Source organism: Spodoptera frugiperda, chromosome 23 (assembly GCF_023101765.2).
Source record: "Spodoptera frugiperda isolate SF20-4 chromosome 23, AGI-APGP_CSIRO_Sfru_2.0, whole genome shotgun sequence".
NCBI lineage: Eukaryota > Metazoa > Arthropoda > Insecta > Lepidoptera > Noctuidae > Spodoptera > Spodoptera frugiperda.
In genome coordinates, this window is record NC_064234.1 from 701,173 (window position 1) to 727,766 (window position 26,594).

General features: G+C 38.2%; 2 protein-coding genes across 2 annotated transcripts in view; one reads left to right on the plus strand and one right to left on the minus strand.

The window, feature by feature from the left end:
• The window catches only part of LOC118266881 (caspase-8), a 404,424-nt gene that overhangs the window by 363,352 nt on the left and 14,478 nt on the right, over positions 1-26,594 (minus strand). The window lies entirely within an intron of this gene.
• The window catches only part of LOC118281847 (serine/threonine-protein kinase NLK2), a 106,192-nt gene that overhangs the window by 67,472 nt on the left and 12,126 nt on the right, over positions 1-26,594 (plus strand). Inside the window, 2 exon segments of the mRNA XM_035602612.2 lie at positions 10,761-10,867; positions 25,075-25,243. Of these exon segments, the coding sequence (XP_035458505.1) occupies positions 10,761-10,867; positions 25,075-25,243 (276 nt within the window).

A 26,594-nucleotide genomic window follows, 5' to 3' on the forward strand; every position in this document is an offset into this window, starting at 1 on the left:
ACTTTTTTCCACCCCAAAGCGTTAAATCTGGACATGAAATGCATTAGCACGGCTCCAGTGTTTTCAACATTTGTACTTGCTGAATGGAAAACCATCTCATTCGCAATGCAAATGTATTCATGTTCCCGTAATGAAGAGTATCATGTCGCATTCAATCTCCACCTGGCACCTGTGTTCGTTAACCAGAGCAAAGTTTTTATATTCGTTGCTCGCAAATTTCAGAATCGCAGCCGAAATTTTGAAATGTTGGGTATATTTCGGCGTGTGGATTGGAGACTTCGTTACTTTAAATTATGACGGCGGGCGCAGTTCGCGTAATATGCGAGCAGTCGGATACACATGCACGGCGCGCATGTTTGTCACCGACAGCTTACGCCACCAATTTACTGCCTCAGCTGCGTTAACGATGACGTCTCTCTCTAATGAATAGTCACTTCTCTAAAACCCAAAAGCTACTTATTACTATTAAGAGAATACATTGTTCTAATCCTTTTCACAAAATAGAAAAGTAAAAAAACGAAATTAACTTTCTATTTTCTTTTATTATTAATATTGTTGCGTAGTAATAGTCACGATTTGGGAGAAACGTTGTTACTTTTAACCAAAACGTTATGCTCTAAATATTTTCACTCAGATATTATAACATATTTCTCCGTTTTCCAAATTACTTTACCTATTCAGGGACGGAGGAGAAACCGCCACCGCTTTCAACCAATCGTAATTTTGCACCATTCGCGAAAGTTTGCACTGAAAAGTTTTAAAGGTCAACCTTGTAGTGAGCTTTCACATTAAGTTGTCATATTTATAAATGGAAATTAGATTGGTAATGTGGTCTTTTTTCATTGCTAGTTAATTTCCATTGTATAGATTAGCATCCTGCGGAAAATCCCGTTGTGAGAGGAATAAAGAAACTGCGGCGGAAATTCGTCGGGTCCCGCGATCGGCGCCGCCTCCCTGCCGGTTAATGGGCTTGCCTCATTGACTATTCTGTTAGAAACTTTGCTTAATAAGCTAATGCAGATAATCGGGCACCATCACACTGTGTACTAATCATGGTGTTACTAATTAGCATATTCCGCAGGTACGTCACGTAGGCTCGCGTGCTTTGAAGCTTTATGATTCATCAGATTAGTCACATTCGTTTCACTAAAACATTGGTTTTTATGGCAGCATTTCGATAAAATTCCAACATTGTTCCCATGGAAAATTTGTGATTGTTTTCAATTGTACTTCTATATGCTTATCTTGTTTGAGCAGTAATGAATGACATATTGAATATAATATCGGGCGGCGTAAGAAGCAAGCAGTTTACAGGCGCGGAGGCTTGTTCTTAATAAAGTTTCTTGTAATCCGACGCCCGGCGCTCGTCCGCTTTCAGTGGCGAATTTACTAGAGATAGATATTTATATTAGACTAAATTTCAAAGGCGCCTGAAATAATTATTATAGAAGATATCTACTGCTTTGGTATTACGTATAGATGTATCTACAAGTAGATAATATGTTTATTATAAGCTTAAAGAACAGCTGACAATTTAATCGCCTCTTTGTGAAATCCCTTTGGCTATTTGACACTTGTGTTGTGTCCAATCTTATAAAAAAAAAGCAAAGTGTCAACGCTGTGACCGTCCTAAGGGATTAGTAAAAGCTTTCCAAAGAACGTCCAGGCAAAAATAACAACACATGACAAAACTGGACTCGGCACCAGAGTGGTCGCCAGCGTCCGTCCGTCCGTCGGTCCGCTGCTCGTAAGCCGCTATTCATCAACGTCCGACCTTTGCCCGCTTTTACGTTTACTTGGCGTGTTTGCCCCGAACTTAGCCGACGTGTTTTAATATTCATTTAAAATTAAGCCACACCGAAATATGATTATATTTTTACCGTTTTGATTAACATTCACAGGGGACGTAATGTAAATAATAATATGAATTTCATTTTATTTCGTATGTAACATTAATTGTGAGGTCGTGTTTCGTGACCTCCTTTCTCGTAATGATTTTATCCGTATATAAAGTACACCGATATTACATCGTCGTGCTTTTCAGAGCATTTTTAACGGCTGTTTTTCTTATAAGGTTACAATATGAAATTGATCTTAATAATATGTAAAAAGCCTATCGCTACTTGACATTAGAACAAACATAGTCGCAGAGTTTCCCACACGGGATCAAGTGGTATCAGTTGACGCACGATACTCGGTGCAAATGTCCCAGGATCCTATGCGACGTTGATGGATAGTGGCCGGAGATCGGACAGGCCGGCAGGGCCGCGATACGACACAACACAACAACTCGGATTACCACTATAATAACCCCAACGTTGGCCGAATATCACAACCGTCTCCAATCATACCAAACGAGGGTACAAACATACCTTATTTATGGTGTTCCTATATTTTTGTGTTCACACTAAACTTGGTTAAACAAGATTTGTGGAATCAACGTGGGGTTTGGGTATTCGAGCGAACTATTTTCCTTGTTGGTTTTCACGAGGAAATGTTACATGTAGGACGAATGAGAGTTAAAGTAACTGACTTGTGAAAAATCTATAAAGTTACCGATATGACGAAAAATAAGGGAGTGTAGACCACGCCTTTTTGCCCGAAAGCTTTCAGTTCTTTATAATCTTTTTTCAAATTATGTTTTGTGCTAAGGAAATGTTAGTATTAAAAAGTGTAAAATGTACCAATTATCTAGATCTAAGACTACGCTTAACTCGTCACTAAACCAACAAAGCAATCGTTCTTCGTTGAATTTCCGACGTCTGTGGGAAAATATTGTATTTCTCTCATTTTCCGTACATCATGAATTATTGATTCAGTAACAGGTTACAAAAAGAAACTAACTATAGAACAGTATTGTTATGTTTCCTATCTGCCATTAACGAAAATTACCTAAGGCTATCTGAAAATTTGTAGCTTCGCGGAATTTGTATTCAGCCTGTTGTGTTGTGGTTGTGTTTCGTTGCTGAAATATCTAGTGAAAAAAGAAGCTTTCGTTTGGTAGAAATGGTTTATTTTGGTAACTCACGCTACAGTTGAGTGTTGTTGCATCGAATAAACGTTTTTTTGTCCTTAGATACATAATTTCATATTGACTTTTCTCACTACGTGTCCGCTTCTGTATTGTCAACATTAATAAACCTTATGACCAAACACAGTTGTATCTTTAATGACGTTACGGTACATAAGGCTGACTTTAAAGAATTCAAGTTCCCAAGAATTTTATCATTTGTATTTGGATAGAGCTCATTACTCATTCACAGTTGACAAAGAAACCTTTCACATCATTTCATATGGAGTAAAATGTATTCTGATCAGCGGACGTTTGTCCAGCAGTGTTTACTGAGAACGATTTATCAACGTCTCCCTTCCACGTACTGTCCTCGGAATGGTCATTTGCACCGACATTGCTGGATGTCTCTCCACGCATCTTAAATATCCGTGATTTACTTCTTGCGTTTCCGTGGGGCACTGACCGTTTGCTGATTATATTTGGTTCGTTCCGTGTCATCAACTCGTTTCACTCTATAAAAATATAAAATTTTCACTGAAATATTACACCATCTTCGCGCTTCATGTCCAAATATATTTGAATGGGTTTCGTCAACGTTTTGAAGTGAACAAAATTGTCCGACAACCGACGTCTCTGCTCTCGCATGTTGCTATCTTAGAAAATAATTCTAGTCACGAACAAAACGTTTTCCATATTTCAAGTACGTTCTATGCAAATATGACGGGCAACTAGTGTCAACCGGTTTTGTTCAATAAACCGGTGTCGATGATCTATCAATGTCACTTCTGTACCTTCCCCATCCGTAAAAAGGATGAAGAGAAAACCATAAAACGTTTGAATTGCGACATGAGGTCACTTAAGTCTGTTTCATATAATATGCATGTGAAGAGAATATTCATAAATTAGACACAGCAATTAAGAGTAAGACACCGAAATGCAGTGTCGGAGCGTGCATTGTTTAGGTCACAGTCCTACCGGGTTGTGGTATGAAACAATGGCTGGCACATACCGTAATGTGCGTTAAAGCTGGCCGTTTCAACGCTTTTGTAAACAGCAGAAAAGCATTTTGCATTACGGTAGGAGGGTATTACCATTCGTATCTTTGACATCGATGATGCCATGCCTACCAATTACCCGAATGCTTGTTATACAACTTACATCCTAACATGGTGTTCTACATTTTAAGTTGTTCTATTGATTGAGCACTGAACAAAGACACGTTTTTCTTGTACATGAACATAAAATGTTTGGAGGTAAAGTTGTCTGTAGAAAACGTAGAAAGGAGATGGCTAAATGACTGACCCAGGCATAATAACAAGAATACGAATTTCACGCTAACCCGTATCATTTAAATATTCACTTATGAATTATTTTGTGTTTAACTAATTCTTATAACTTGGTGAACAAAAATTAACAAAAATAAGTTTCATAATTGATTTTTTCTGTTGTGGTTTGACATGACAACACGGAAGTAAGTACTGCAAGCTATTATTAGGACATTAGTTTCCCCGAAAATCAATTCGAAATAATTAAACGAACATCAATTTTTAATAACGGTAATATAATGACTTTTTTCTGAAACCAAATAATTGTAAATGTTTTGATCGACACAAAATATATATTTTGTATAAGATCGCACAATCTTACTATATATTTTGTGTCTGTCCTTGGTTACTTTGTGTTCATTATCTAGTATAAGCAGAACTGTTTACCTATCTACCTCATATATAAATAACTTTCGGCTTAGGTACCTCAAAACGCCTTGGAAAAGTTCAGAGCAATGTTATATTTTGAAGTTTTTGTAACGTTGTTTGACGTAGGAGCGCTACTTTATTTTCAGGATTGCGCAGATATGCCAAGCTGGACCTTCTTAACTACAAAATATCAATCTTTAATTATGCAGCTTTATTTATTGCTAGGTACCATATTTATTCAATATTTATTTGTACGGGTTACGACGTCCATACTTTGGTTTAGCCATGTCCTTTATATTTCATGTAGCTTGTGTCACGCGCAAGACGTATAGTCGGTCCCGAAGATTGACTAAACAAACGACTTTGTTTTTAACCATTTTATTTTGTCAACATTTTTGCTGGATTGAAGTAAACAACAATTTTGTTAATTCAGTCGTATCAGTGAAAGAAACCTCTGTTGGAACCGTAGTGTGCGTCAGTATAAACAATTTTTAGAATTCATGTGAACAAACTAATTACAAAAGTATACATTAATCTAAAACTTTCATGAAATTGACTCAATATAATGTAACACAAACAACATGGAATGACTGTAATGCCGAACACAGCCATCAAAAGGTTGATAGTGTAATATTTTAATGAAATGTATTAATTTTTAATGCTGTGAACACCGATGACTGTGACACGGTTTCTGCACAGGGATTTTAATAAACCAAATAATGAATACGTAATTTTGCAGCGGATCAAAAGCATTTCACTGCTTATTAATTTTTCAATATTTATGTTACGCCCTTTCTGTGTTCTAGGGTTGAGTATAATAATTTATCGGTCGCGAACAGAGATGTCCGATAACGATTGTTTGGCTAATCGATGCTCGGATATATATCTTTCTACTAGGGATCGAATTTGTGTCGCAAAGGTTTTTTGTGTCTACAAAAGTATTGGGTTGTTGGGTTTAGGTGCACAGCTGCACGACATCCGGGCTCTCAGTCCACAATTTATATGTATGCGTTTGTATGCTGTGTCTTATACACACAAGTGTATTCCACTGTTTCAACATGTATACGTACCCTAAATACCTTCGACATTACTTGTTACGAAATATAAAATTGTGTAAACAAAAACTTTTTTACAAGCTTCACCAATTTTACTAACAAACAAAGTGACTTATTTATTTTGATTCTATAGCAAAATTGTAGATCTACAAAAACTTTTTGTGGCTATCTAATCTTTTGAACGAAAACCAAACGATAAATGGTCGCGAAAACTTTTTGCCATCTAGGCTAGTACTTATTTCTTTGTTGAGTCTATTTTATTTCTGTTCCCCAGTGACGATGAAGTATTATAAGTTATGACCGCAGCTACAACAGTTATTCTAGATGTTCAAAAAATAGAAACAAAGAAAAAGCGAACTAAAGCAGAGTGTCGTAAAAGTGTGTCCTCCCATATAGGGCATCCTGCGTGTCGTGTTTGATGGGGCGGCGAGGGGCAGGCGGGGTACAGGGGTGCGGGGGTGGAATCTCAGCCCCTCAGTAAATAATTACCGCCCCGGCACTGGGGTGTAGCCCCAAAACCGTTCGTGAGCCCCTGGGCCCGGCCGGCTCTTCCAGCATTGTTGCCAATTCTTATTGCGCTCACAATCTCACGAAAATAAATTGATATGGCAAGCGAATACGTAATTTGCTCGAGGTACTTACTGTTTAGTTATTCTTGCAATAAATTGGAGAATGGTTTGAAACGAACGGCTCTGGGAATTTCTTGGGTCCGTTATGAATGGTTCGTTTGAGTCGTGCCAGCGTTCTGCCTGTCAAGTGATTTTAATTTCAAGGGCCTCGAATATTGCTTCAAGTTAATCGAACATTCCATGTGATTTATTATTTCTTCGTATATGAAGTACTCAATGTAAGGGAACATCAGGTTTATGTTTTAAAAAATCTATTGTTACTTATCGATGAAATGAATAGTCGGAAGTATTGCGTAAAACGATCAGAATCTAGGCCGACGCATGCCAAATCGTGCAATCGTTTACGCAAATCGTAAGCTGTTTTCTATGTCAAGGGTCGACTCACCACTCTTTCCATTCAATGGTGGTATGAATGGAATTGATTGAGTTACGAAATATCTGTACTATGGGCCCAGAAACACACAACACAGAGCTGTAGAAAATAGGGCCCTAGAGAAATTCTTGCCATTTTTTCAAACAGGCTAATCTTACTTCTAGAGCTGTTTTTGCAATTCTGCTGTATTTTATATTATCTTCCTACGTTTTATCAAAATTATTTAAAGTACAACTGAACTGAACATGAACTGTGCTACAAACTGTGGCCTCAACTATATCCGTAACCATAGTTACGTCTATAGATATAATTTTTTGTTTTTCTTATAATATTCCGATAGCTATTATCTTGAATAAATGACGCGTTGTATAATCCATCTCTATTTATCACTTGTTATTTTGTTGACGTCTGTTAGTCTAGTCCCACGAGTACGCGTGTATTTATCATCATTTAGTTATTTTATTTTAAGATTTATTTGTTGGTAGGATCACAATAAACAACTACCTAAGTAAGATACAAAGTATTATTTTCAGTTGGTATTTGAGAGCCCATAGTTTGAATCAGTTTAATAACTTAACACATAATAGTATTTACTGAAACTATACTTTCGTAATTTTATCCAATCGTTTTAGTTTTACTGTAGGTATTCAAAATCAGACAGTTTCCAGGCGCCACCAACTAAACGTACATATTTCAATATTATTGTGCCGTTTCTAATCCTTAACAAGAAACTGCGTTAAAGTTAGACACTAAAACAAGCTAATATTTCAAACGAGCAATGAAAATAATGTGTACTGGTTCTAGAAATCTGCACTATAGATAGGACAAGATTCAGTGAGGTCTCGAATAGATACAGATTAGGCAAGCGACCGCAGTCCGCTACGTGACCGGGACGACCCGCATTCAAATATTTTTGGTCATTTCTTTGATCGTGCCCTTGCCGTATATTCACGTACCAATGTCATTTTGCTCTTAGTTAGTGGTAATCATAGAGGAGGGTACGTGGGACACGGTTTGAGCCTCCCATAGTAACATTTTGTTTCATTTAATAGGTCTCTCTTTGTGGTTACAAGAGTCTAGATTAGGATTAGAATGACATAATGTTATTTGATTATCGATTTTGCGGTTGAAGTTATAAGATAATTGGAGGTGTAATATGTGTATCCAATATCCTAATTTCATAGGCAACAAAAACAGCAGGTGTGAATTAGGACCTATTTCACTACATATGGTATAGATAAATTTAGAACTGGAGTCCCGGACCCTACCCTTTCAAAGAAAATAGAAATGTTATAAAACAAAATAGACCTGCCCAGAGACAATATAGCTATTACCTAGATTTTCCTCAGAGAATTACCGCATTTATCTAGTTAAGCACTACAATATTCCGGTAATCTTCCCAGGACCTAAGTAGTTACTTGTCGTATATTCACACCTCATTGAGAATGCCATTAGATCCCCTAGTCATAAAGAAATAGAATATTGCTACTACCACGATCTCGCTCGCTATATTAAAAAGATTTCCAACCTCTACTAACTGAAATAAAAACGTTACATCTATTATTAAGTTAATGAATATGTGAGCAGTGTTCAACGAGAAAAATCACGAGAGTTGTTCATAAAAAAAAAACTTTTAATTTCGCTTCAATTAAAACGAGTTTGAACTAGATGTAGAAGGGTTCAACTTACAAATTCATTCATTCATCAGCTACCATAATTTGTGTTCTCATTGTGATGTAAATAATGTAAACGAAACACATTGTGCTAAAAACTTTGGAATCGTGATAAAATACGGCGAAAGTTTTTATGGAGAAACATGTTTTCAATGTTCTTTGTTAGTTGCGAGTGTATTGTTCGTGGAATAAACGATTACGTAGATGTCTGCTTTATATAGCAGTCCCTCATTGACCGTTACCACGACCGGTCCCGGGGGAGATAACGCCATAATAGATACACACCGATTACTGATCGTTCCGTGTTAATAATACCCCTTGTTCAGCCTTTACATGGACAGACAATCTAAAATTTTGCATTTGAATAACGTTAAAAACATATCGATATTCTACAATAGATATCTCTTCGTAGTAAATACAAGCATTTTAAATCCTGCATCGCAAGCCCGCCATCAATCTCCTAAAATATTTTGTTACTATTTTATTATTCAGTGGTTTACTACTAAAGCGATATGAATACGTGTGCACGGGTTCTCCTGCTTTTTTATTTTCAAATAAAAACATGACTTGGATATCGTGGCATGCATGTGAGTCATAACAAAACCATTAAAGGTTGTGCCACGAAGGGTAAATCAGAGATACATTATCGAGGAGTTCATCGTGACGATATTTATGAATTGATAGCCTCCTATCTTATCAAATGTCCTTTGTAATATGAACGACTTTAAACTGAACATAATATGTTATTTTTATACTGAGATATCCGTAATTATGCGGACACATTATTGAAATCCGTTAAAAGAGGCCGATTCCACTGTTAGTTTCACTAAAACTTACGGTTGACTTAAAACTTGAACAATCAATTTCTAAAATTACTAACAATAAAATACAATTGATTGGTATGTTATACGATGTAGTAATAACTGTCGGATGGAGACATTATAAACCAATAACAGTTAAAAACGTAATTATTTTTCAATTATCATAAAAGTGATCATCAAACAGTAGAAGCGAATAGAAAGACTATCAACAATAACACTTAATGAAGTGACAGGAGATTACCGTCAGCTGACAATGAACACCACGCCACGATAAATCATTTCAAGATGAGTTAATTCCTCTCTATGACACACATTAATATTTTTGACACAACATAACTTTATTATAAAGTAACGAAAGTCTACCATCATCACAGGCCTCCCTAATAGCTTGGATTCAAATACGGATGTGGCTTACCGCATAGGAGATTGCAAGAACCAGCCTTTATCGTTGGTTTGTGTAAGGCCAGTAAGCCAGAGCTGGAAAACAATAATTTGAAAAAAGTCTAGTAAATGTCATTGTAGAAGTAATACGAATATTTTTCTGGCTCCAACTGATTACCCCTCACACAATTCGTGGAAAGGTATCCCAATCCATCAAGATGTTCCCAAGATAATCTTACATCTTTTTCTTGTAGGGTATCAGCTTCAAATTACTATTCTCGTGTAGAATGCCACGGTCGTCTCCGTCCTTACATAATAAGTTACCATCCACGATAGTTTCTACATTGGCCGCGCTAATGCGTCAGCTCTAAGGTCGAATGTAGGCTTTATGGCCGTTATTCAAGACGCTTCGTGCTTCACGACCACAATATTCATCGCTACGGATTAAATAACTGCCACTTACACATATTTTATAGTCGCTGCTACGTACTGATAATGCTCTAAAAGTATTTGTATTACACTTTTTACTACCTCCAGTCTCGTGCAGCCATTTGCTAATTGGATTAAATTAAACTTTCAGTCACATTTGGGAATAAGATTAATGCCATAATTCGGACTTTAAATTCATGTGTTATATGACCGACATTATCAAGTTTAGCTTCAATGCTCAGTGGGTTCGTTCCAAAATTACAATACGTTGAAATTCCACCCGTGACGTTGAAGTTGTAATGTAGTTTAGCCGCAACAAGTGTGCGAGGCATACTGGCCTGTAATTTTGATAATGGTCACGAGGGGCGTGCTGCAGATAAGCGAGATAACGGGTGAGACGACTGGGCTTTGGCCTTGTGGACCGGACGGATTGTAGAACCCGGTCCTGAGACTCGGGGAGGTTCTGAAGCCACCCTTTGCGGTGATAGGAATAATAATGCCTTGTGTCACTTGCAGCTCCTACATGAATATCAGAACAGAATTCAGTGTGCATGCGTTTGCATAAGTAATTAGCGCTTCTATATAACGGTTTAGAGTGAATTGGTTAACGTGAGACCAAATGTGTGCTATCTTTTTTTATTTATCTCTCTGTATGTTTGAAAACAAAAGTTTCCTTGACCTTCTCCGTTCAGTTACGTGATCACAGAACTGCTACAGAGCGACCTACACAAGATCATCGTGTCACCGCAGCACCTATCAGCCGACCACATCAAAGTCTTCCTCTACCAGATATTAAGAGGTAAGTTTTATTTTATTTCCTTATCAACTAAGTATTATTCGGTTTTTTACAGAACTAAACACTCTGTATGTGTTCCGTGTATGACTATATGTAGTAGCAATCCGCAAAAGGCTTCCGGGTGCTTTAATATATAAATTAAATTACACACAAGACATAGTGACTAATACTTTTCTTCAGTAGACAGAATGGAATCTTTTTTTGTTTTTGTGCCCTGCATTAGGATTTTTTCCTGTATTGTTGGTTGTTTGTAAACGCAAACATACAATTTCAAATACACATGACGACAAAAATTTGTAGATCACGCAAAGAGTTGTTCCGCTTCACTTTGCACGTACAATCAAACATGTATCGAGTAACTTCAAGCTCATAGTAAAATACGTAATTAAATTGATCTGAATGCTGAAAAGTCTATAAGAGTCGGTTGCGACCATAACCTTATCGGAAATGGAGCGTGAGAAATAAGCTATTATGAACGTTTAAATATCAGTACCACTTCGTAAAAGGTACGTTGATATTTTTATATCCTTCAGTGTCACCTTAGGTGCAATTAGGGACAATACTTACAATTATGCATATTATTATAATTTCTAAATAAAACATGTATGTGTGACGAAGAAGTGGGCCAAAATTCTTATAAAAATCAATTTGTTTGTTAGTCTGACTAAAGCTCGGGAAAGACTGAACCGAATTAGCTGAACTGAACATAATTGTATATGTCCAGGGCCAAACTTACGTTCATAATTATCATTGAGCAAGTGGAATCGAACACAACGGTTCCAAGAGGAAAGTATTTATTTGTGCGGATGCCATAACGGGGGTGTTGCGTCAGGGCATGGAATACTACATTCCATTCTCGGATGCGACATCTTTCGGTGGGACTCGTCCATGGTTCGATGTCGACTGCAGACGTGCTGAAGCGCGAAAGCATGCGGCATACTTGGCATGGGCGGATGCCAGGCGTCGTAGGGCTGACGACATTCTTCAGAGGAAGAGAGCCTATAACCGGGCTGCCAAGTCATGCAAAAAGGCATTACGGATGGCTCGGTTCAACCACATTGGCCGAATAGGGAACAAACTGGCTTCTTACCCAGCGGGTAGTAAAGCGTTTTGGTCCCTGGCCAAGGCGGTTGAATCGAACTTCTGCCGCCCTTCACTCCCACCTCTCCTGGGGCCTAACGGGACACTGGCACACACCGCGGTAGAGAAAGCGAACCTGTTTGCTTCTCTATTTGCGGAATCTTCACGTCTTGATACTGGTGGCGCTTTGCCTCCTTCTCTCCATAGAGTTTGCGAGACGAATATGTCAAAAATTCGCATACGACAGAAGGAGGTATATAAGACGTTGCGTAATCTTGACGTGAACAAGGCCAGTGGCCCCGACGGAATCCCAGCCGTGGTTTTAAAAATCTGTGCGCCTGAGTTGTCTCCAATCCTGACACGCCTGTTTCGACTTTCTTTGGAGACTGGTCAAGTGCCGGTTGCATGGAAGCTAGCCAACGTGCAGCCTGTGCCCAAAAAAGGTAGTCGTGCCGACCCTAATAATTACCGGCCAATCTCGGTCACGTCCATACTCTGCAAGAGTATGGAACGTGTACTTAACAACAGGCTCCTGGCATACCTTGAAGGTAACGACCTCCTCAGTGATCAGCAGTATGGGTTTCGCCGCAACCGATCCACTGGGGACCTTCTTGCGTATGCCACCCACATTTGGAGCGAGGCCATCGAGAAGCACGGGGAGGCAATAGCGGTCTCTCTCGATATATCGAAGGCCTTTGACAGGGTTTGGCACGACAGCCTTATCGGCAAGCTTCCTGCATATGGACTTCCCGCTGATCTGTGCAGATGGATTGCAGACTTCCTGAGGGATCGGTCAATTCGAGTAGTCATTGATGGCTGCTCGTCTGACCAATTTGGCATCAACGCCGGAGTCCCTCAGGGGTCAGTACTTTCAGCAACGCTCTTTTTGCTGCACATCAACGACCTGCTTAAGCCCGGTATCTTTGGGTATGCAGATGACAGCACAGTTGTTGAAAGGTATGTGTCCGATGCGCGGAGTAGCGGAACACAGATCCGGTCTCTAAGAGAATCCATGGTCGAACGGTTGAACTCGTCCTTGAAGGCGGTTTCCGATTGGGGTGACGCCAACTTGGTCAAGTTCAACGCTACCAAAACCCAGGCGTGTCTATTCTCTGCCAAACGGAGTCAATTTCCGCTGGCTCCGACTTTCCGAAGTGTGTCCGTTCCGGTAGCGGATCGTCTTGAGCTTCTGGGCGTAACTCTATCGCCAACGCTTAACTTCGGCTCTTATATAGAGTCGAAGGCGCATCTGGCTGGTAGGAAGTTGGGTATCCTCTCGAAGGTGAGACGGTACTTCACACCGAAACAACTGCTTGTACCAAAAAGGTTCGGTCATGTATGGATTACTGTTCTGTTGGGACGGCTCGGCCAAATACCAGCTGGATGCGCTCGAACACATTGAAAGGCGTGCCAAGAGGCTCATCAATGACGATGCGAAGGCCCGGAAAGCCTTGAACACAGGCGCAAGGTCGCAAGCCTTTCCGTTTTTTACCGGATACATTTCGGAGAGTGTGCGGGGGAATTGCACAACTTGATTCCCCCTGTCCTTTTCATATCGAACCACAAGACAATCCGAGGCGCACCGCTTCATGGTAGATATTACCCACTCGCACGAAGCGCTTCGCTTAAAACTTCCTTGTGCGAACTGAAGGGAGTGGAACTCCTTGCCGCAGTCTGTGTTTCCTGATGGGTATAACTTGGGTGTCTTCAAGGCCCGAGTGAATAGGTTGCTTATAGGCAGACGTGCTCCACCGTAGGCCGTATCATCACTTACCATCAGGTGAGATAGCGGCCAAACGTCGACCCATTAAATGTAAAAAAAATGTAAAAAAAAATTATTAAATTCAACCTGATTCAGCTGAAATATTTCGTACTATTGCTTAAAAATAAGTTTGTAATTACTCACCTAGATGTTTACTAAAGGAAAGTATAATAGCGCCCACGTGGGAATTGTAGTGTCATTGCTTAATCTACGTACCTAAATGTGATTTATTACTCCTATTTTGGTAATCTAAATAAAATATTGTCTTAAAATTTTCACTAAATTATAATAACGATTTTTTCCCCAAAGTGTTAGGCGGAGTAACTTGGGAACTTGCTACGGTCGTTTGCTTAGCTTACATAATAAGTCCAATTGTAAAAGTGGACTATTCAATTTAAAGATTGATCTAATTTTGAATTTCGTTATGATACAATTCCAACCAGACCACATAGATATGTGGTTCTAGAAAGGACATCCTTTCTGTATCCCCAGAAACGAGTAATTTGCAAAAATCTCACATAAAAATATAAATTTTCATATGATGTAAATACACGTGTTATTTCGCCAATGACGTATGTCGCTCTGCAGAGATACGGCGCGTAATCAACGTGGGAATCGAATGGAAATGAGTCGAACGCAAACTTATTATAACTTCTGACATTTGTTATTACAATAACGTACCCCAGGGCGACCGCTAGTTCACCTGTGAACATCGTTATCATAATTAACTGTTAAATATGTATTACCATTTACATGGAATTGATCAATCTTATAGATACTCAATACTAAGTAACGTATCTTCGTGTTGAAACATTTACATAGCATACAACAAACAAACAACGAATATATTTCTTTTATAGTCTTTTGTAATAATGGTGGTGAAAGGGAGCACACTTATACAGTCCAAATGGTCCATTTGAAAGGGTAGCGATACATATCGGCCTTCGCTGAGACTTTCACAATTACAGGATCCTGAGTAGGGACGGGCAACCCTATCCGTGTTGTTGCTAACGAGGAAAATTCCGACAGCTTTAAAATGTTTCAAACAATACAAATTATTTCTTTGAGAAACTTGCTTGAAGAAAAACTCTTTGGCACGTCAAAGTGAGGGATTTTATATCACCGGAAGCTGAGGGATTGTTAAAGTTAAGTGTGGACTTTTACAGTTTTTGACAGCCCTAGCATAGTAGCATTACTGCCGCAGCCGGAACGGAGCAATAACATTTGGCTCGGCTGATTCATGCTAGGGGTGGTCACAGACCGTACATTTCAGTTCATTGTATCATGGCTCATTAATATGCGAACCCCGCACGTTACTTTAATACTTAAATATTATATTTTCGGCTTCGTAATTTCAGATCTCGTTTCACGTTTCATTTGGGATTTGGGGTTTTGTTGGATTTTTTCTGTAAATAATGAAAGAAAAGTATTGTGTACTTTCAAAATAAACGTTGGCTTGTCCGTAAGTGAATTGCTGCCAGTAAAGTGATTTGCTCTACTCAACATATGAATGTATAAAAATATTGCTCTTAAATATATACCACTTGCATTATGTAATTGATTTAAGGAATCAATCAATCAATTATCAATATCCGATTGCAATCTTCAGTGATTGTAGTAACATTAGACAACTAGTAGGAAATGTAGTAAATTACTATCATTATTCACGGCATTAATTACCCAGAGCGAATATCCATTGCAATATCCATCCATCATTAATTAGTATCGATCACGATTACACAGGGCCTCATATAACTGTCACCGCATACATAGCTACACTACTTAGACTAGAAGATCACCACGTTCAACCAGTTTCCAATTTAAATGTGAGTAACACCTGTCCCATTTTTTTGGTACTACTCGCCCCGCAGCTTAGCGGTGTCGTCGCGAAATGTCAAAATGGGAAAAATATCACGAGCTCACCCGCTCCTCGACATGACATTAATATTTGACGAGCTGCACTTTTAACTTGAAAGTTAAAAAGTTCCTGCACAAGCGTCGAACATTGCTCCGGCAAATACGCTTTTATTTTTATTAGCTTTTGCATTGATACGCGTGCTACTCGTGCTAGCTTCTTAGCATGCCTTTATATGATGGAGTTCGTTTTATGATCGAATACTTAATGGAAACTTCTTTAATGGCGTCTGTTCAAAGTAGACAAGTTTTTCCATTAGCGCGCCATCTACCACAGCCATATTCCGTACGTTATGGTTATGGTATGCCAGTGAACACGAGGTGCAACTTGACGAAACAATAAACACTGGCTCGCTGCTTTATATCAATGAGAGAAATATGTTATAACACGCCAGGAGCGGATGGAGGCAGTACGTTTGGCCAGCGGCTTAGTAAACAGAAGAGGTTGATTGCGGCCGAGCTCGGCCTGTGCGCGCCGATAAATACAAGTTTAAAACCAAGCCGGGTAGTGAGCTCCTCTGAGACCAGGTCGAGCTCGTGCCCGCGCCGCCTCGTCTCGCAGCCCGAACACGCCCACTTCCACCTGCCGTAAATCAATTAAAACTCCCGAGTGCTACCAACTTCCACTTCTCCAGACAAATGGCGACGCGCCACAAAAACTACTGGTTTCTCTGCTCAAAAGACACTTTATGACGACTAATTCCCGCCACCATTAAGCTCACTTCAAACTTTTAAAATCGTTCACTATGTATGCTAATGTAATCCACTTTCGCAGATGAAAAGAATCGCTTCGCAGCCGTCGCGTCGTCTCCCGATTTGGTATTATTAATTTGTGCAATTATTCGTGCAGTGCCAAGAGATTTCCCGAGAGTAGAACGCGCGAAGGGAATCTAGAAAAATGCGGTCGTTAAGCCCCCACCGCCTCTGCTGGCGCGTTTAATTAAAAACTTTATAGTTGCACCGCCTTGATGGCTCCCTCTAACTGAAATCTCATAGACAACTGCACCCTGAACTAAATTGAACCCTTTAACTGCTTGGAGACATGTTATCATTGCCTCTGAATCATCATCATATATTTGAATGCATAATTTCATAGGTTTCACAGAAGTAGATAGTAACATAGGCATAAACGTTGCGTGTCAGTGAATGCATGCAAGCGGCGATTAGGGGTGACAACACGACTGAGATAGTTTTAATATTCTACACGCTCTTTTAGATTAAACTTGCTCGACACTTTTGTCTCATTCAGCGTACGACGTGCAGGGGAAGCGTTTTAATGAAACCGACATCACTGTGTCTAACCTAAGAGTAATGAGGGAATGAGTGAATAAAATACATTAAGCTCTACATTATACTGCAGCATTCGATTTAAAGAGACGACATAAAAGAATAAAGTATTTAATATCATGTTGAGCAAATGTCGACTATTCAGGAAATGTGACTTCGACAGATATGTTATGTCGACGTTAGACCAACACGGAGATGTCGGATTCTGCAGAATGCAGTTTGTCTTATATGCAACAAATGCATAGTAACCAGTCGTGCATATTTCGCGCGTCTCGAACATGAGTGCATTGTGCAAGGACGCACACCGGCCAGCTATGCTAATCGTCCGAGCCCGGTCGCCGGTCCAGTTGTCCTGTCCGATATTAATTATGTATGGATTGTGGTGCCACAGCCCGCCTCAGCCCCACATCGGAGTAGCTCGTGTGTAACAGTCACAGGATTCTCCTCCGTCATCGGTATTCAAATGCTGGATTACGTTATAGTAAATGATCCAATTTACAACTAACGAAATACATTTGAATTAGCGAAATCAGATAACTGTTTATTACACATGGGTGCTTAGTTCGAAGGTTAATTATTGAGAGCAGATTTCTAGATTGGATATAAAATTAAAAGCAACTATACCAATTCTACCGAAAGGCGTTTAATTAATTTTATTTACGTATCCAACGAAAAGAACAGATAAGATCGCAAGCTGGCGGCTGCGGCCTCGGCGCGCCGGTAACGAGCAGAATTATGGAAATGCGCCGCGCTGCTCACGAGCTACGTCTACTCTCTAATATTATTTATACGCGAGTTTTTCCCTGCAGGAAATCACCACGCACACCCCTGTAATGTAAGCTGCCGAGGATTTGCTCTGATAAATAGCCGTCTTCCGTTCTGTCGCCACCTTCAATGACTATTCTAAAGAATAAATTTAAAAATTCAATCACATCGGCTGACCATTCGGCGTTCACAGTGGAAAATGTTGAATAGAATTTCTGTATTTGCAAAGAAAGTCACGTTTGAAACGAGTTCTGTGTCTGAACGGAATTAGATTTTATCACGTTTTTAAAAATAATTGCAACAATAAAAGTGTGTATTGATAGAAGACGAGGGAACGAAAACTGACGACGCCGGTCGACGGAAAAACCTCTAAGTGGAAAGGCCTGCCGGTGTCTCGTTCGCTCCCTCTAATGGAATTTACTTCAGGCCGTCTTGTCGCCATCTGCGAAATAAGCTACGTTTTATGTACGAATGTGTACGTACACTACTCAGGAAATTAATGATATTAAAACATTTATATTATATACTTTATATTTCTGTATTTAGTGTCACAGTTATAACACGCGAGGTTGGTTAGAAGGATGTATGTGACATGTATAATCTCCGGATACATGTTTGCTGAAATCCCACTGTCAGCCTGATGAGCCGATTAATTTGTCAGTGGACAACCAAAACCTGTGACATGTTTGTGTCGAAGCTCATCCTTGACAGTTACATTGGTAAATCTTTTCGTACGACTACAAATACAACGCATAAACCTTTCGCGACCACAAATTAAATATTTCTGTATCTGCGAGAGGAGCAGTTATGCCGTGATTTATTCCGATAACTTTTCTCTGTAGTTTGCTTCCGAGAAGCTTAGCTTATCGTAGTTGACTGAAAGATAACCTTAGCGGTTTACCATCGGAATGTTTGAAAATATATGAGGTAACAAATCCTAAGGATAAATCGTAACAGTACCACTGATATTTTAGCTTCATATCAGAAATGGCTTTTTAGATTACGGTACCTTTCTCTTGTGATAAATAGCTGAGCGTTGATAAAGTGAGATTCGTAATTCCAATTTGGTTTCGTAATTGATGGCAACCGCACCGCTTTGATGAGCCTCTTGTCTTTGACGTCGAGTCGGCTCCCTAACGGTGCGCACCAGTTTAGTCGTGTTAGGGCGTTAATTGTAAAAGCGTCATCCGCCACGGGAGCGGCACGGAGGGAGCGTGAGATTGGGACTCACGCGCATACAGAGTACAGACCCGACTCTTGTTTGTTTACCGTCACTGCGCGTGAACCAACATTGTGGTGTGAAGCGATTTACTGTTAAGAGTTACTATTGTACTTAAAAACCGTCTCTCTTTTATTTAAGTGCTCATGGGGTCGGTTATGAAAGGTACAGCATAAAACCCCATTAATATATCATAGAGCCTCGTTTACTAGAATCTCAAATTCAATTAGAACGATGTAACTTAACGAGCTAGCAGTCATTAATGGTGTGTGCGACGGAAGCTATGATCAGGTACCATTACAGGGTTACAATCAAAGAATACTTAGCAATGGTCAGTGGCGGTTGTCAGTGCATTGTCCCCTGGCGTGGTCGCTAGGAGCCAGGACCATGTCGCGGTCGACTGCGCGGGCGCGTGCGGCCGTCGACCTGCAAGTAATGGACTCGCCGCTCAATAAACAACATTTACGCGCTACTTTTCTCGCTCCCCTACATTATTGCTGCTTTGTTCTTCAAGTTTTTACGCCCTTTGAGGTAATATAAGGCAATATTATGAAAATTTTGTGGCAGACTCGCATAAATGTGCGTAAATTATAGATTGTGTCTCGCCTGCTGTGCCGTCTCGGTTGGTTACAGACAGTTTGTCTTCATGGTCTCTTATTTTGCAAAGGAAATGTACAAATGAATGTATCAGAGGACATTTATTACGAGTGGGTCCATAAAATGTAACATGAACATTTAATTCCCCGTTAGCTCTTACGTCAATACATTGCTAATGAGCTCAAAATGTTTCATCACGTAGCGCCTGCTCGGAGGCATTCGTGAGATAATGTGTGAATTTTGCTCCGAAACTGAGTTTTATAATTATAGTAACGGTATTTACGAAGTTAGTTAGTCCATTTCGTCCAGGTTGCGTGGTTTTATCATAAAACTCGAACGAGTTGCGTGTAGGTGAAAACTGCGGTACACCCGCTGGGAAATTAAACTCGGAGCGACGCGGCGAGGTGGCGTTAATTTGTTTTGGCACAGACAGCGCCGGGGTCCGTCGCTAGCTTCCCGCAGCCCCTAATGCTCGAGCGTCAGACGCTCGCTCCTGCAGAAATTGTCCAAATGTTGCAGTCCTCTGAACTGATTTAATAACTTGTACGTAGTAGTTGTCTCTACTATTGAAGTAGTAGATGTAATTAGATTTTTTAAGGCTGCTCTAACTGTCAAGTTTGTTGATAATGGTCCTATAAGTTTTACTTTCCTAGATACAAACTGCCATGAGATCAAAGTTAGTAACGCTACACGAGTTTGTAATGATATTGGAACTTCTAAAGATGTTGCCGTATCTCGAATTCTGATTGTTTACAGTCATGAATATTACCCGTTTACTATTAAATAACTAGACATTCAAGGTGATAGTTGGAAAATGAATATCTATTCAACGACTGTCTATTATACAGTTTAACTGAGCATTTCAAATGTAAATTAGGATTATTTAAATGTGTGTCTTGACAAAGTGGCAGATATGAAAATATTGAGTATTGTATGAATACTTAAATCAACTATGCTATAATGACATAACGTATAGGACAATAGTTTCAAGACGAACGAAGTTTAAAGTTTAATAAATACAGAAGTGATGAGTCTTGGTGGCAAAGTAGGTGATAAATCCGGTCTATATTTCCTTAAGATCAAAAATAAACATCGTCCAATGATACAAGATGTTAATTTCATTTCACTCTAGATAGTTTTCAAAGGTTTCTCGTTCACACAACGTGTGTAGCATTGCTCAGTAAAGCGGGTGATGTCGTCTAATGAGATGTGAGTTGTCAGTGTGTACACAACGCATTTGTATCTACAAGTTTCTCATGTCGGCACGACTTAGCGACGTAGCCAGATAAAATGAGCCTGTGCTCCGATTTATCTTAAAGAGGGATTACTTTAAAAGTGTCTTTTATAAGTAGTTTGTTGATGGTGGTTTACATTTCTACGGCAAAGTTTAAGTCCGTAAATGAATTATGAATCAAATGTAATTGGTTGTCTCCTTTGTGAAAGTTTTCATAACTAATCTAATATACTACACTCGATAGGGAAATGTATTTGCGAAATGTTTACTTCACTTTTCTTAATACTAAACCCAAAACACAGATGTTCGCATCTCACGCATTACCTTGATCATTTCGTGTACCAGAAAGAGCCTATTCTTCTTCCATCCAACTCGAAGTACTTACGTGATCTATCATGTTATTGCCATATTTTTCGGGACCGAGGTCATTGTATTATTTTGGGGAAGAAATATGTGATGGAGAGGCCTAAGCTTGTTATGTAGCTTTCTACTTGGCTGTTAAGAAGATTATCGCATCCATATTGAGAAGTTTTGAATCAAGACTGTTTAATACCTTCTCGGAAACCTGACAGGTTTGAAAAGGGTAGCCTTCATCTCTCACATGTCCTCTTAGCTGCATTTGTAATCCTGTGGTCTCTTTAATTGTGATTTATCTTCTTTTTTGCACCCATCTTTGTCAGTTTTTGGTATCAAGTCTTGTATTGATTGCTTTAGTCTGAAGATTAGTGAAAATACTAGAAATATGCTTTTATTACTAAAGAACAGGTTTTATACTGCAGCAAAAAAAGGACGAATCCTATACATACGTATTATAATTTAAAAATAAAGTAGCTTTTCCAGTAACTGTCTCATTCTAGTGTATTAAATTAAAAATAATACTTGCCATATTTCAATACTTCTAAAAATGTCCTCTGTATGAATATCAGTAGGATTTACCAGTAAACTCTTTCTGTCATTTGCAGTGCTTGTTAGATTTGGGTCAATAAGCATAAAGCTTCACGTGACTACCGAGGGTAGTATCTGACACATCTGCCTATTGGGAAACGTGACTAACTGATACTAGTGGATTACTATCGTTGTTGTTTGAAAACTTGTTATGTTTTTATTACTAGGAGGCAGAATACTAGAATATAGGTACTTGTCGTTTGGTTAGATCGTCAGAATACAACGATTAATGGATACGGTTCTGATATAATTATTTAATCTTTAAAATCCATCATTTTAAAGGTAGTTCTAATTTAGCTTGAGCTCTTTTAAAATACGATTTGATAGTTTCTTCAATATTATACCTACATTTAATTTAAAACAATAATAGACATTCCCCTCACGACTTTGACGTCATCCCCTTCTTTATCTACTTCGCAAAACGCGACCAACTGGAAACCTAAATTGCCTAAAAATAAACTGACCGGGGATCCAGTGTTCTAGACCCAACCTAATCCAGCCAGAACAAACTAGATCTCCCTAGAAAAACAAAAAGTTTGATTAGATCCAACTACGAACTGCCTAAATGTAGTTCTTTACTGGTATGATCTCAACGTCACCTTGAGATCTGATCACCGATACAATGAACAATAAATTCATTGATCCATCAATGCTCGTATCAATTTTCAATGATGTTTACACGAGAGAAAAGGTATTCGGAATCGATATTAATCTGTCGTTGCTGTATGTGATAAATTATTAATTGGTTTTAATGTTTTATCATGTTGCTGCGGTTAAAAATCTGTCCGATTTATCTTGTACGACTAATCGTTACCGTAAATACTCGTATGCGATGGTTTTTTATCTATTCCATTTTCATGGTGCAGTATAGTAAAGGCACTATTATACAACTAGCTTCTGCCAGCGGTTTCGCCCACATTCCCGAGGGATAAAAATGAGCACATGTGTTATTCCAAACCATAATCTTCCCCTGTTCCTAATTTCAACTCGATTGCTTCGTTTGGACGTGATTGAGTAACAAACATACACATAAAACACAATCTCACAAACTTTCGCATTTCTAATATTAGTATAGATTAAAAAATCTAATCCCTCGTATACGGTATTTGCCTGTTCAAACAAACAAAAATACACCGTCTTAAATCTTAATTTATCGTTTGATAATTAAAGTAATGTGCGTACCTACACATACACATAATTAATTGAGAACTTGGTACGTGTGCGTGAACAATAATTTTGAACAAACATGTTTGGGCGTCCATGATGAATTTGTCCGGCTATTAGCAGAATGTTTGCATAGAATCAAGTCAATCCCGCTTGTATTGCCGATTGACATAGGAATTTTAATTACCGGTAAACTATGGCAACTTTACCGGGCCCTTGGCAACTTTACCATACTATAGGTATTCGGTATAAACTCATTTATCTAAAAATCTACCCACTAGAATTCTGTTTTGTAATAGAAGTATTTTTTAGACATTAAAAGGAAATATTTACTATATTTTGCGTAGACGTAAGACTGCTATTATGCCAGTAATGGCCGTCACAATGTATGCGTGAAAATGAGCTAAAAGTTAGTAGTTCCTAAATTGTGCTCACAGAGCCTTAACTATTTGTCACAGGTGAGTGAAATTTTGATCTTGTATGTATAATATAGTTGGGATTACTGTTGTAATGTCAGCAATTGCTTTTTCTTTAATTTATTGATAAATAATCGCTTCGGTAATGTTGACACAGGTTAGGTAAAGTTGCCACGGCCTGCTTTGTGGCAACTTTGCCTACAGTTAGGGTTGGCAATAAATGTTTTTTTCTTGTTTGTGTGTATGTAACCATTTTCGAATACCTAAATTTCACAGCATAATAGTGAATATCCTGGATGATAAGATATAATGTATTTAATAATACCTCTTGTTTTACAGCCAAAATGGCTCCCATAAAACAAAACCGCAGAAAACTCGGAGCTAGACACTATAAAAATTATACGGAAGTGATGTTATAATTAGCTATGGAGATAGTGAAGTCATAAAATTAAAAAGTCAAGGATTAAACATTATTTTGTAGCCTTTTTTACAATTTTAAACATAAATACTTAAAATTTTAGAACTTAATTTAGTTTAAAAGGGAATAATATTTATGTTAGAAATTTGTGCGTTTTTTTACTTTAGGTTTAAGGTTTATTAATTTTTTTTTTAAATATACATGTCATAAAAAAGTTCCTCCTTTTTTGACAACCCCGAGCGTAACAAATTATTTGTATGTAAATTACGATGAAACCCGTGGCAACTTTCCCTAATGTCTGTGTAGCCGTTATCTTTATAGATTTCCTCATATTGTTTGCATTATAATACGAAGAGGTCCTAGATGAAGCCCTCTGTACCTCAACAACTCTTTAATATGCAATACACGATGAATACGGCGCGTAGGTAAAGTTGCCAAAAATTTGGTATCTTTACCCATGTTGTTTTTCTTTACTACGGCTAAAATAAGTGTTTGTATATAATGACGATTACAGTAAAGTGAGCCAGATAGACTACAATTCTAAATATATAGTTTTGGTTTCTATGCGTCTTATGGTTAAAAATATATTTCGTGTTTTGTTCTAAAATATGGTAAAGTTGCCATGTTTTACGGTACTTGTTTAGTTTTTAAGTATCTTTTTCTGCACCCGAAAAGTCCTTTTGTAAAATTGATAATTTAGGTACATATATTTTGATAAATAAGTGGCTGATTGACTTTCTCTTTTGTATCATTTGTTGTCTATTTTGAAAACCACAGTTATACTGGCCTTTAAATCTGTTGTGGCGTTTTCACTGTAATTAATATTCATACCCTTAAATATTTGCCATTTCGACGAATCGACAGGAACGTAACAGTGATTTTTCATAATAAATGCAGAATGTTTATTGTTTACGCAACGTACAATCAACAAGTATTTTATAACTATTTAAGTATTAATCTGACATAGGATATGGAGGACTTTGGTCTTTTCTAGGGAACAGAAAGTAAAGTTCCCTAAGATCGGTAAAGGAGGATCCTCCGATCAGGCGAGTTGCCTGGTGGGCTTTCTGCCCCACAATTGTTCCTTGAATTTTCTATCTACTTATGTTCATTCACGTATAAACTTCACATGTGCGATGTGAATCTGTGACGTCATCCGTTGATTTGTTCGTCGATCGTCTATGTGCGACTTCTGTCATCTGTCATATATCATCTGTCGCTTACTTTGTTCGTCAATGGATATCTTCCAGTTAATGATGATGAAGATGAAAATGACAGGGACAGTCCTGTAATAAATAACTATAAGAATAGAATTTGCCCTCCATCTTTACTGTCTACTTTATAAATAATTATTTTATAATTTTAATAAATTAATATATATTCTAAACAGTGTATCTCTTCTATTACAGGTCTAAAGTACCTGCATTCAGCGCGTATTCTGCACCGAGACATCAAACCTGGGAACTTATTGGTGAACAGTAATTGCGTGCTGAAGATATGCGACTTCGGGCTGGCGAGGGTCGAGGAGCCAGATGCCAGCAAAAATATGACACAGGAAGTTGTTACACAGTATTACAGGTATGTTCAATGAAAAAAATAGTTTAGATGTATAGAACAGTACCTACTAGAATTGGCGTTTCTGTTTGGTTTTTTTTTGAAGAATATTTTATTAAAGCTGTTCATCTGCAGCTTTGCCCTAATGTAATTTATAAGTCCTAGTGTTCTAGGGATGTCGTAAATTCACGAGAACTAAAATTTCCATTGGTGGAATAAAGTTTCAAATTGGTCCGTTACTTTTAGAGCCTAGCTTATTTAATACAAACAGAAAAATAATGAGATCTTTTATTTTTATAATATTACAAGGCACAGGCTACAATTAAAAACACTCATCAAAACCTCACAAGAGACGGTATCTCATTAAAATTACGAATGTTAAAGAAATTAGTTTCTCTTTTTGTCCTTAAACCAATTTAATGGCCAAAGAACTAACTACGGAACATTAAAAATTCGCAGACACATAAATTACCTCGACTTTGGGGTTCTGTGAGTGTGAAAGTACTTGGTAATTTCAATTAAGTTTCCCGGATGCTATCCAGACTACTTGACTAATTAGTTTCATCTAATAACACATAGTCGGGATCAAAATTACTTAAATACGTTTTGAGTTCTATTTTGTTAGAACATCATAATGGTATACGGTATAATCAGGTATTTTAACTAATATCAAATTAATTGAACCAGTAATCGCCGTTTTCGCCAACCAATCCTTACGCGGCGATGAAAACTTCGGTTGGTGATGAAGTTACTTAGCGTGATGAAGCATCTAAAGTAATCTCTTACTTCTACTATTAGATGTTACTTATATATTGATGTGTTAAGTGTGTCATTTTTATTAGAAATTGGTGATAACGGACATAACTGGGTTTTTGGTAACTAAATCGTCCTGATGTGATATCTCTCTGTCAACAAAGCTGGCGAACTGGAATATGGTCCTTAAAATAAGACACTTAGCAAGCAGGAATACCAATCAAAAATATCCGATTCCATTGTTGAGCAGAACCAAGTACAATTGGACATTCAGACTGTCGAAATTCTTAGTTATCCCACGAATTTTGGAAATATGCCAAGCATACGAAAATAGCATCACCTTACACATAAAGACCTCAAGTACCACCTGAATAGTATACTAAAATTAATGTTTAATCTATTTTTCGTACTTTTTTGTGTAAAGACCTTAAGTATTGTTTCAAGAACTCCTCTCGCCTGTGATAAGGATTTGTCATAGTACAGGCAAATAACTTTGTAACAGCTATTGTATGGAATTAGATTTAATTTATTTATGAAGATCATTTCATTCTGAATAAAGATTATTGTTTTAATTTATTCGTAAAACGTAACTTGAGTAAGGTTGCATTGCTAATATTTGGAA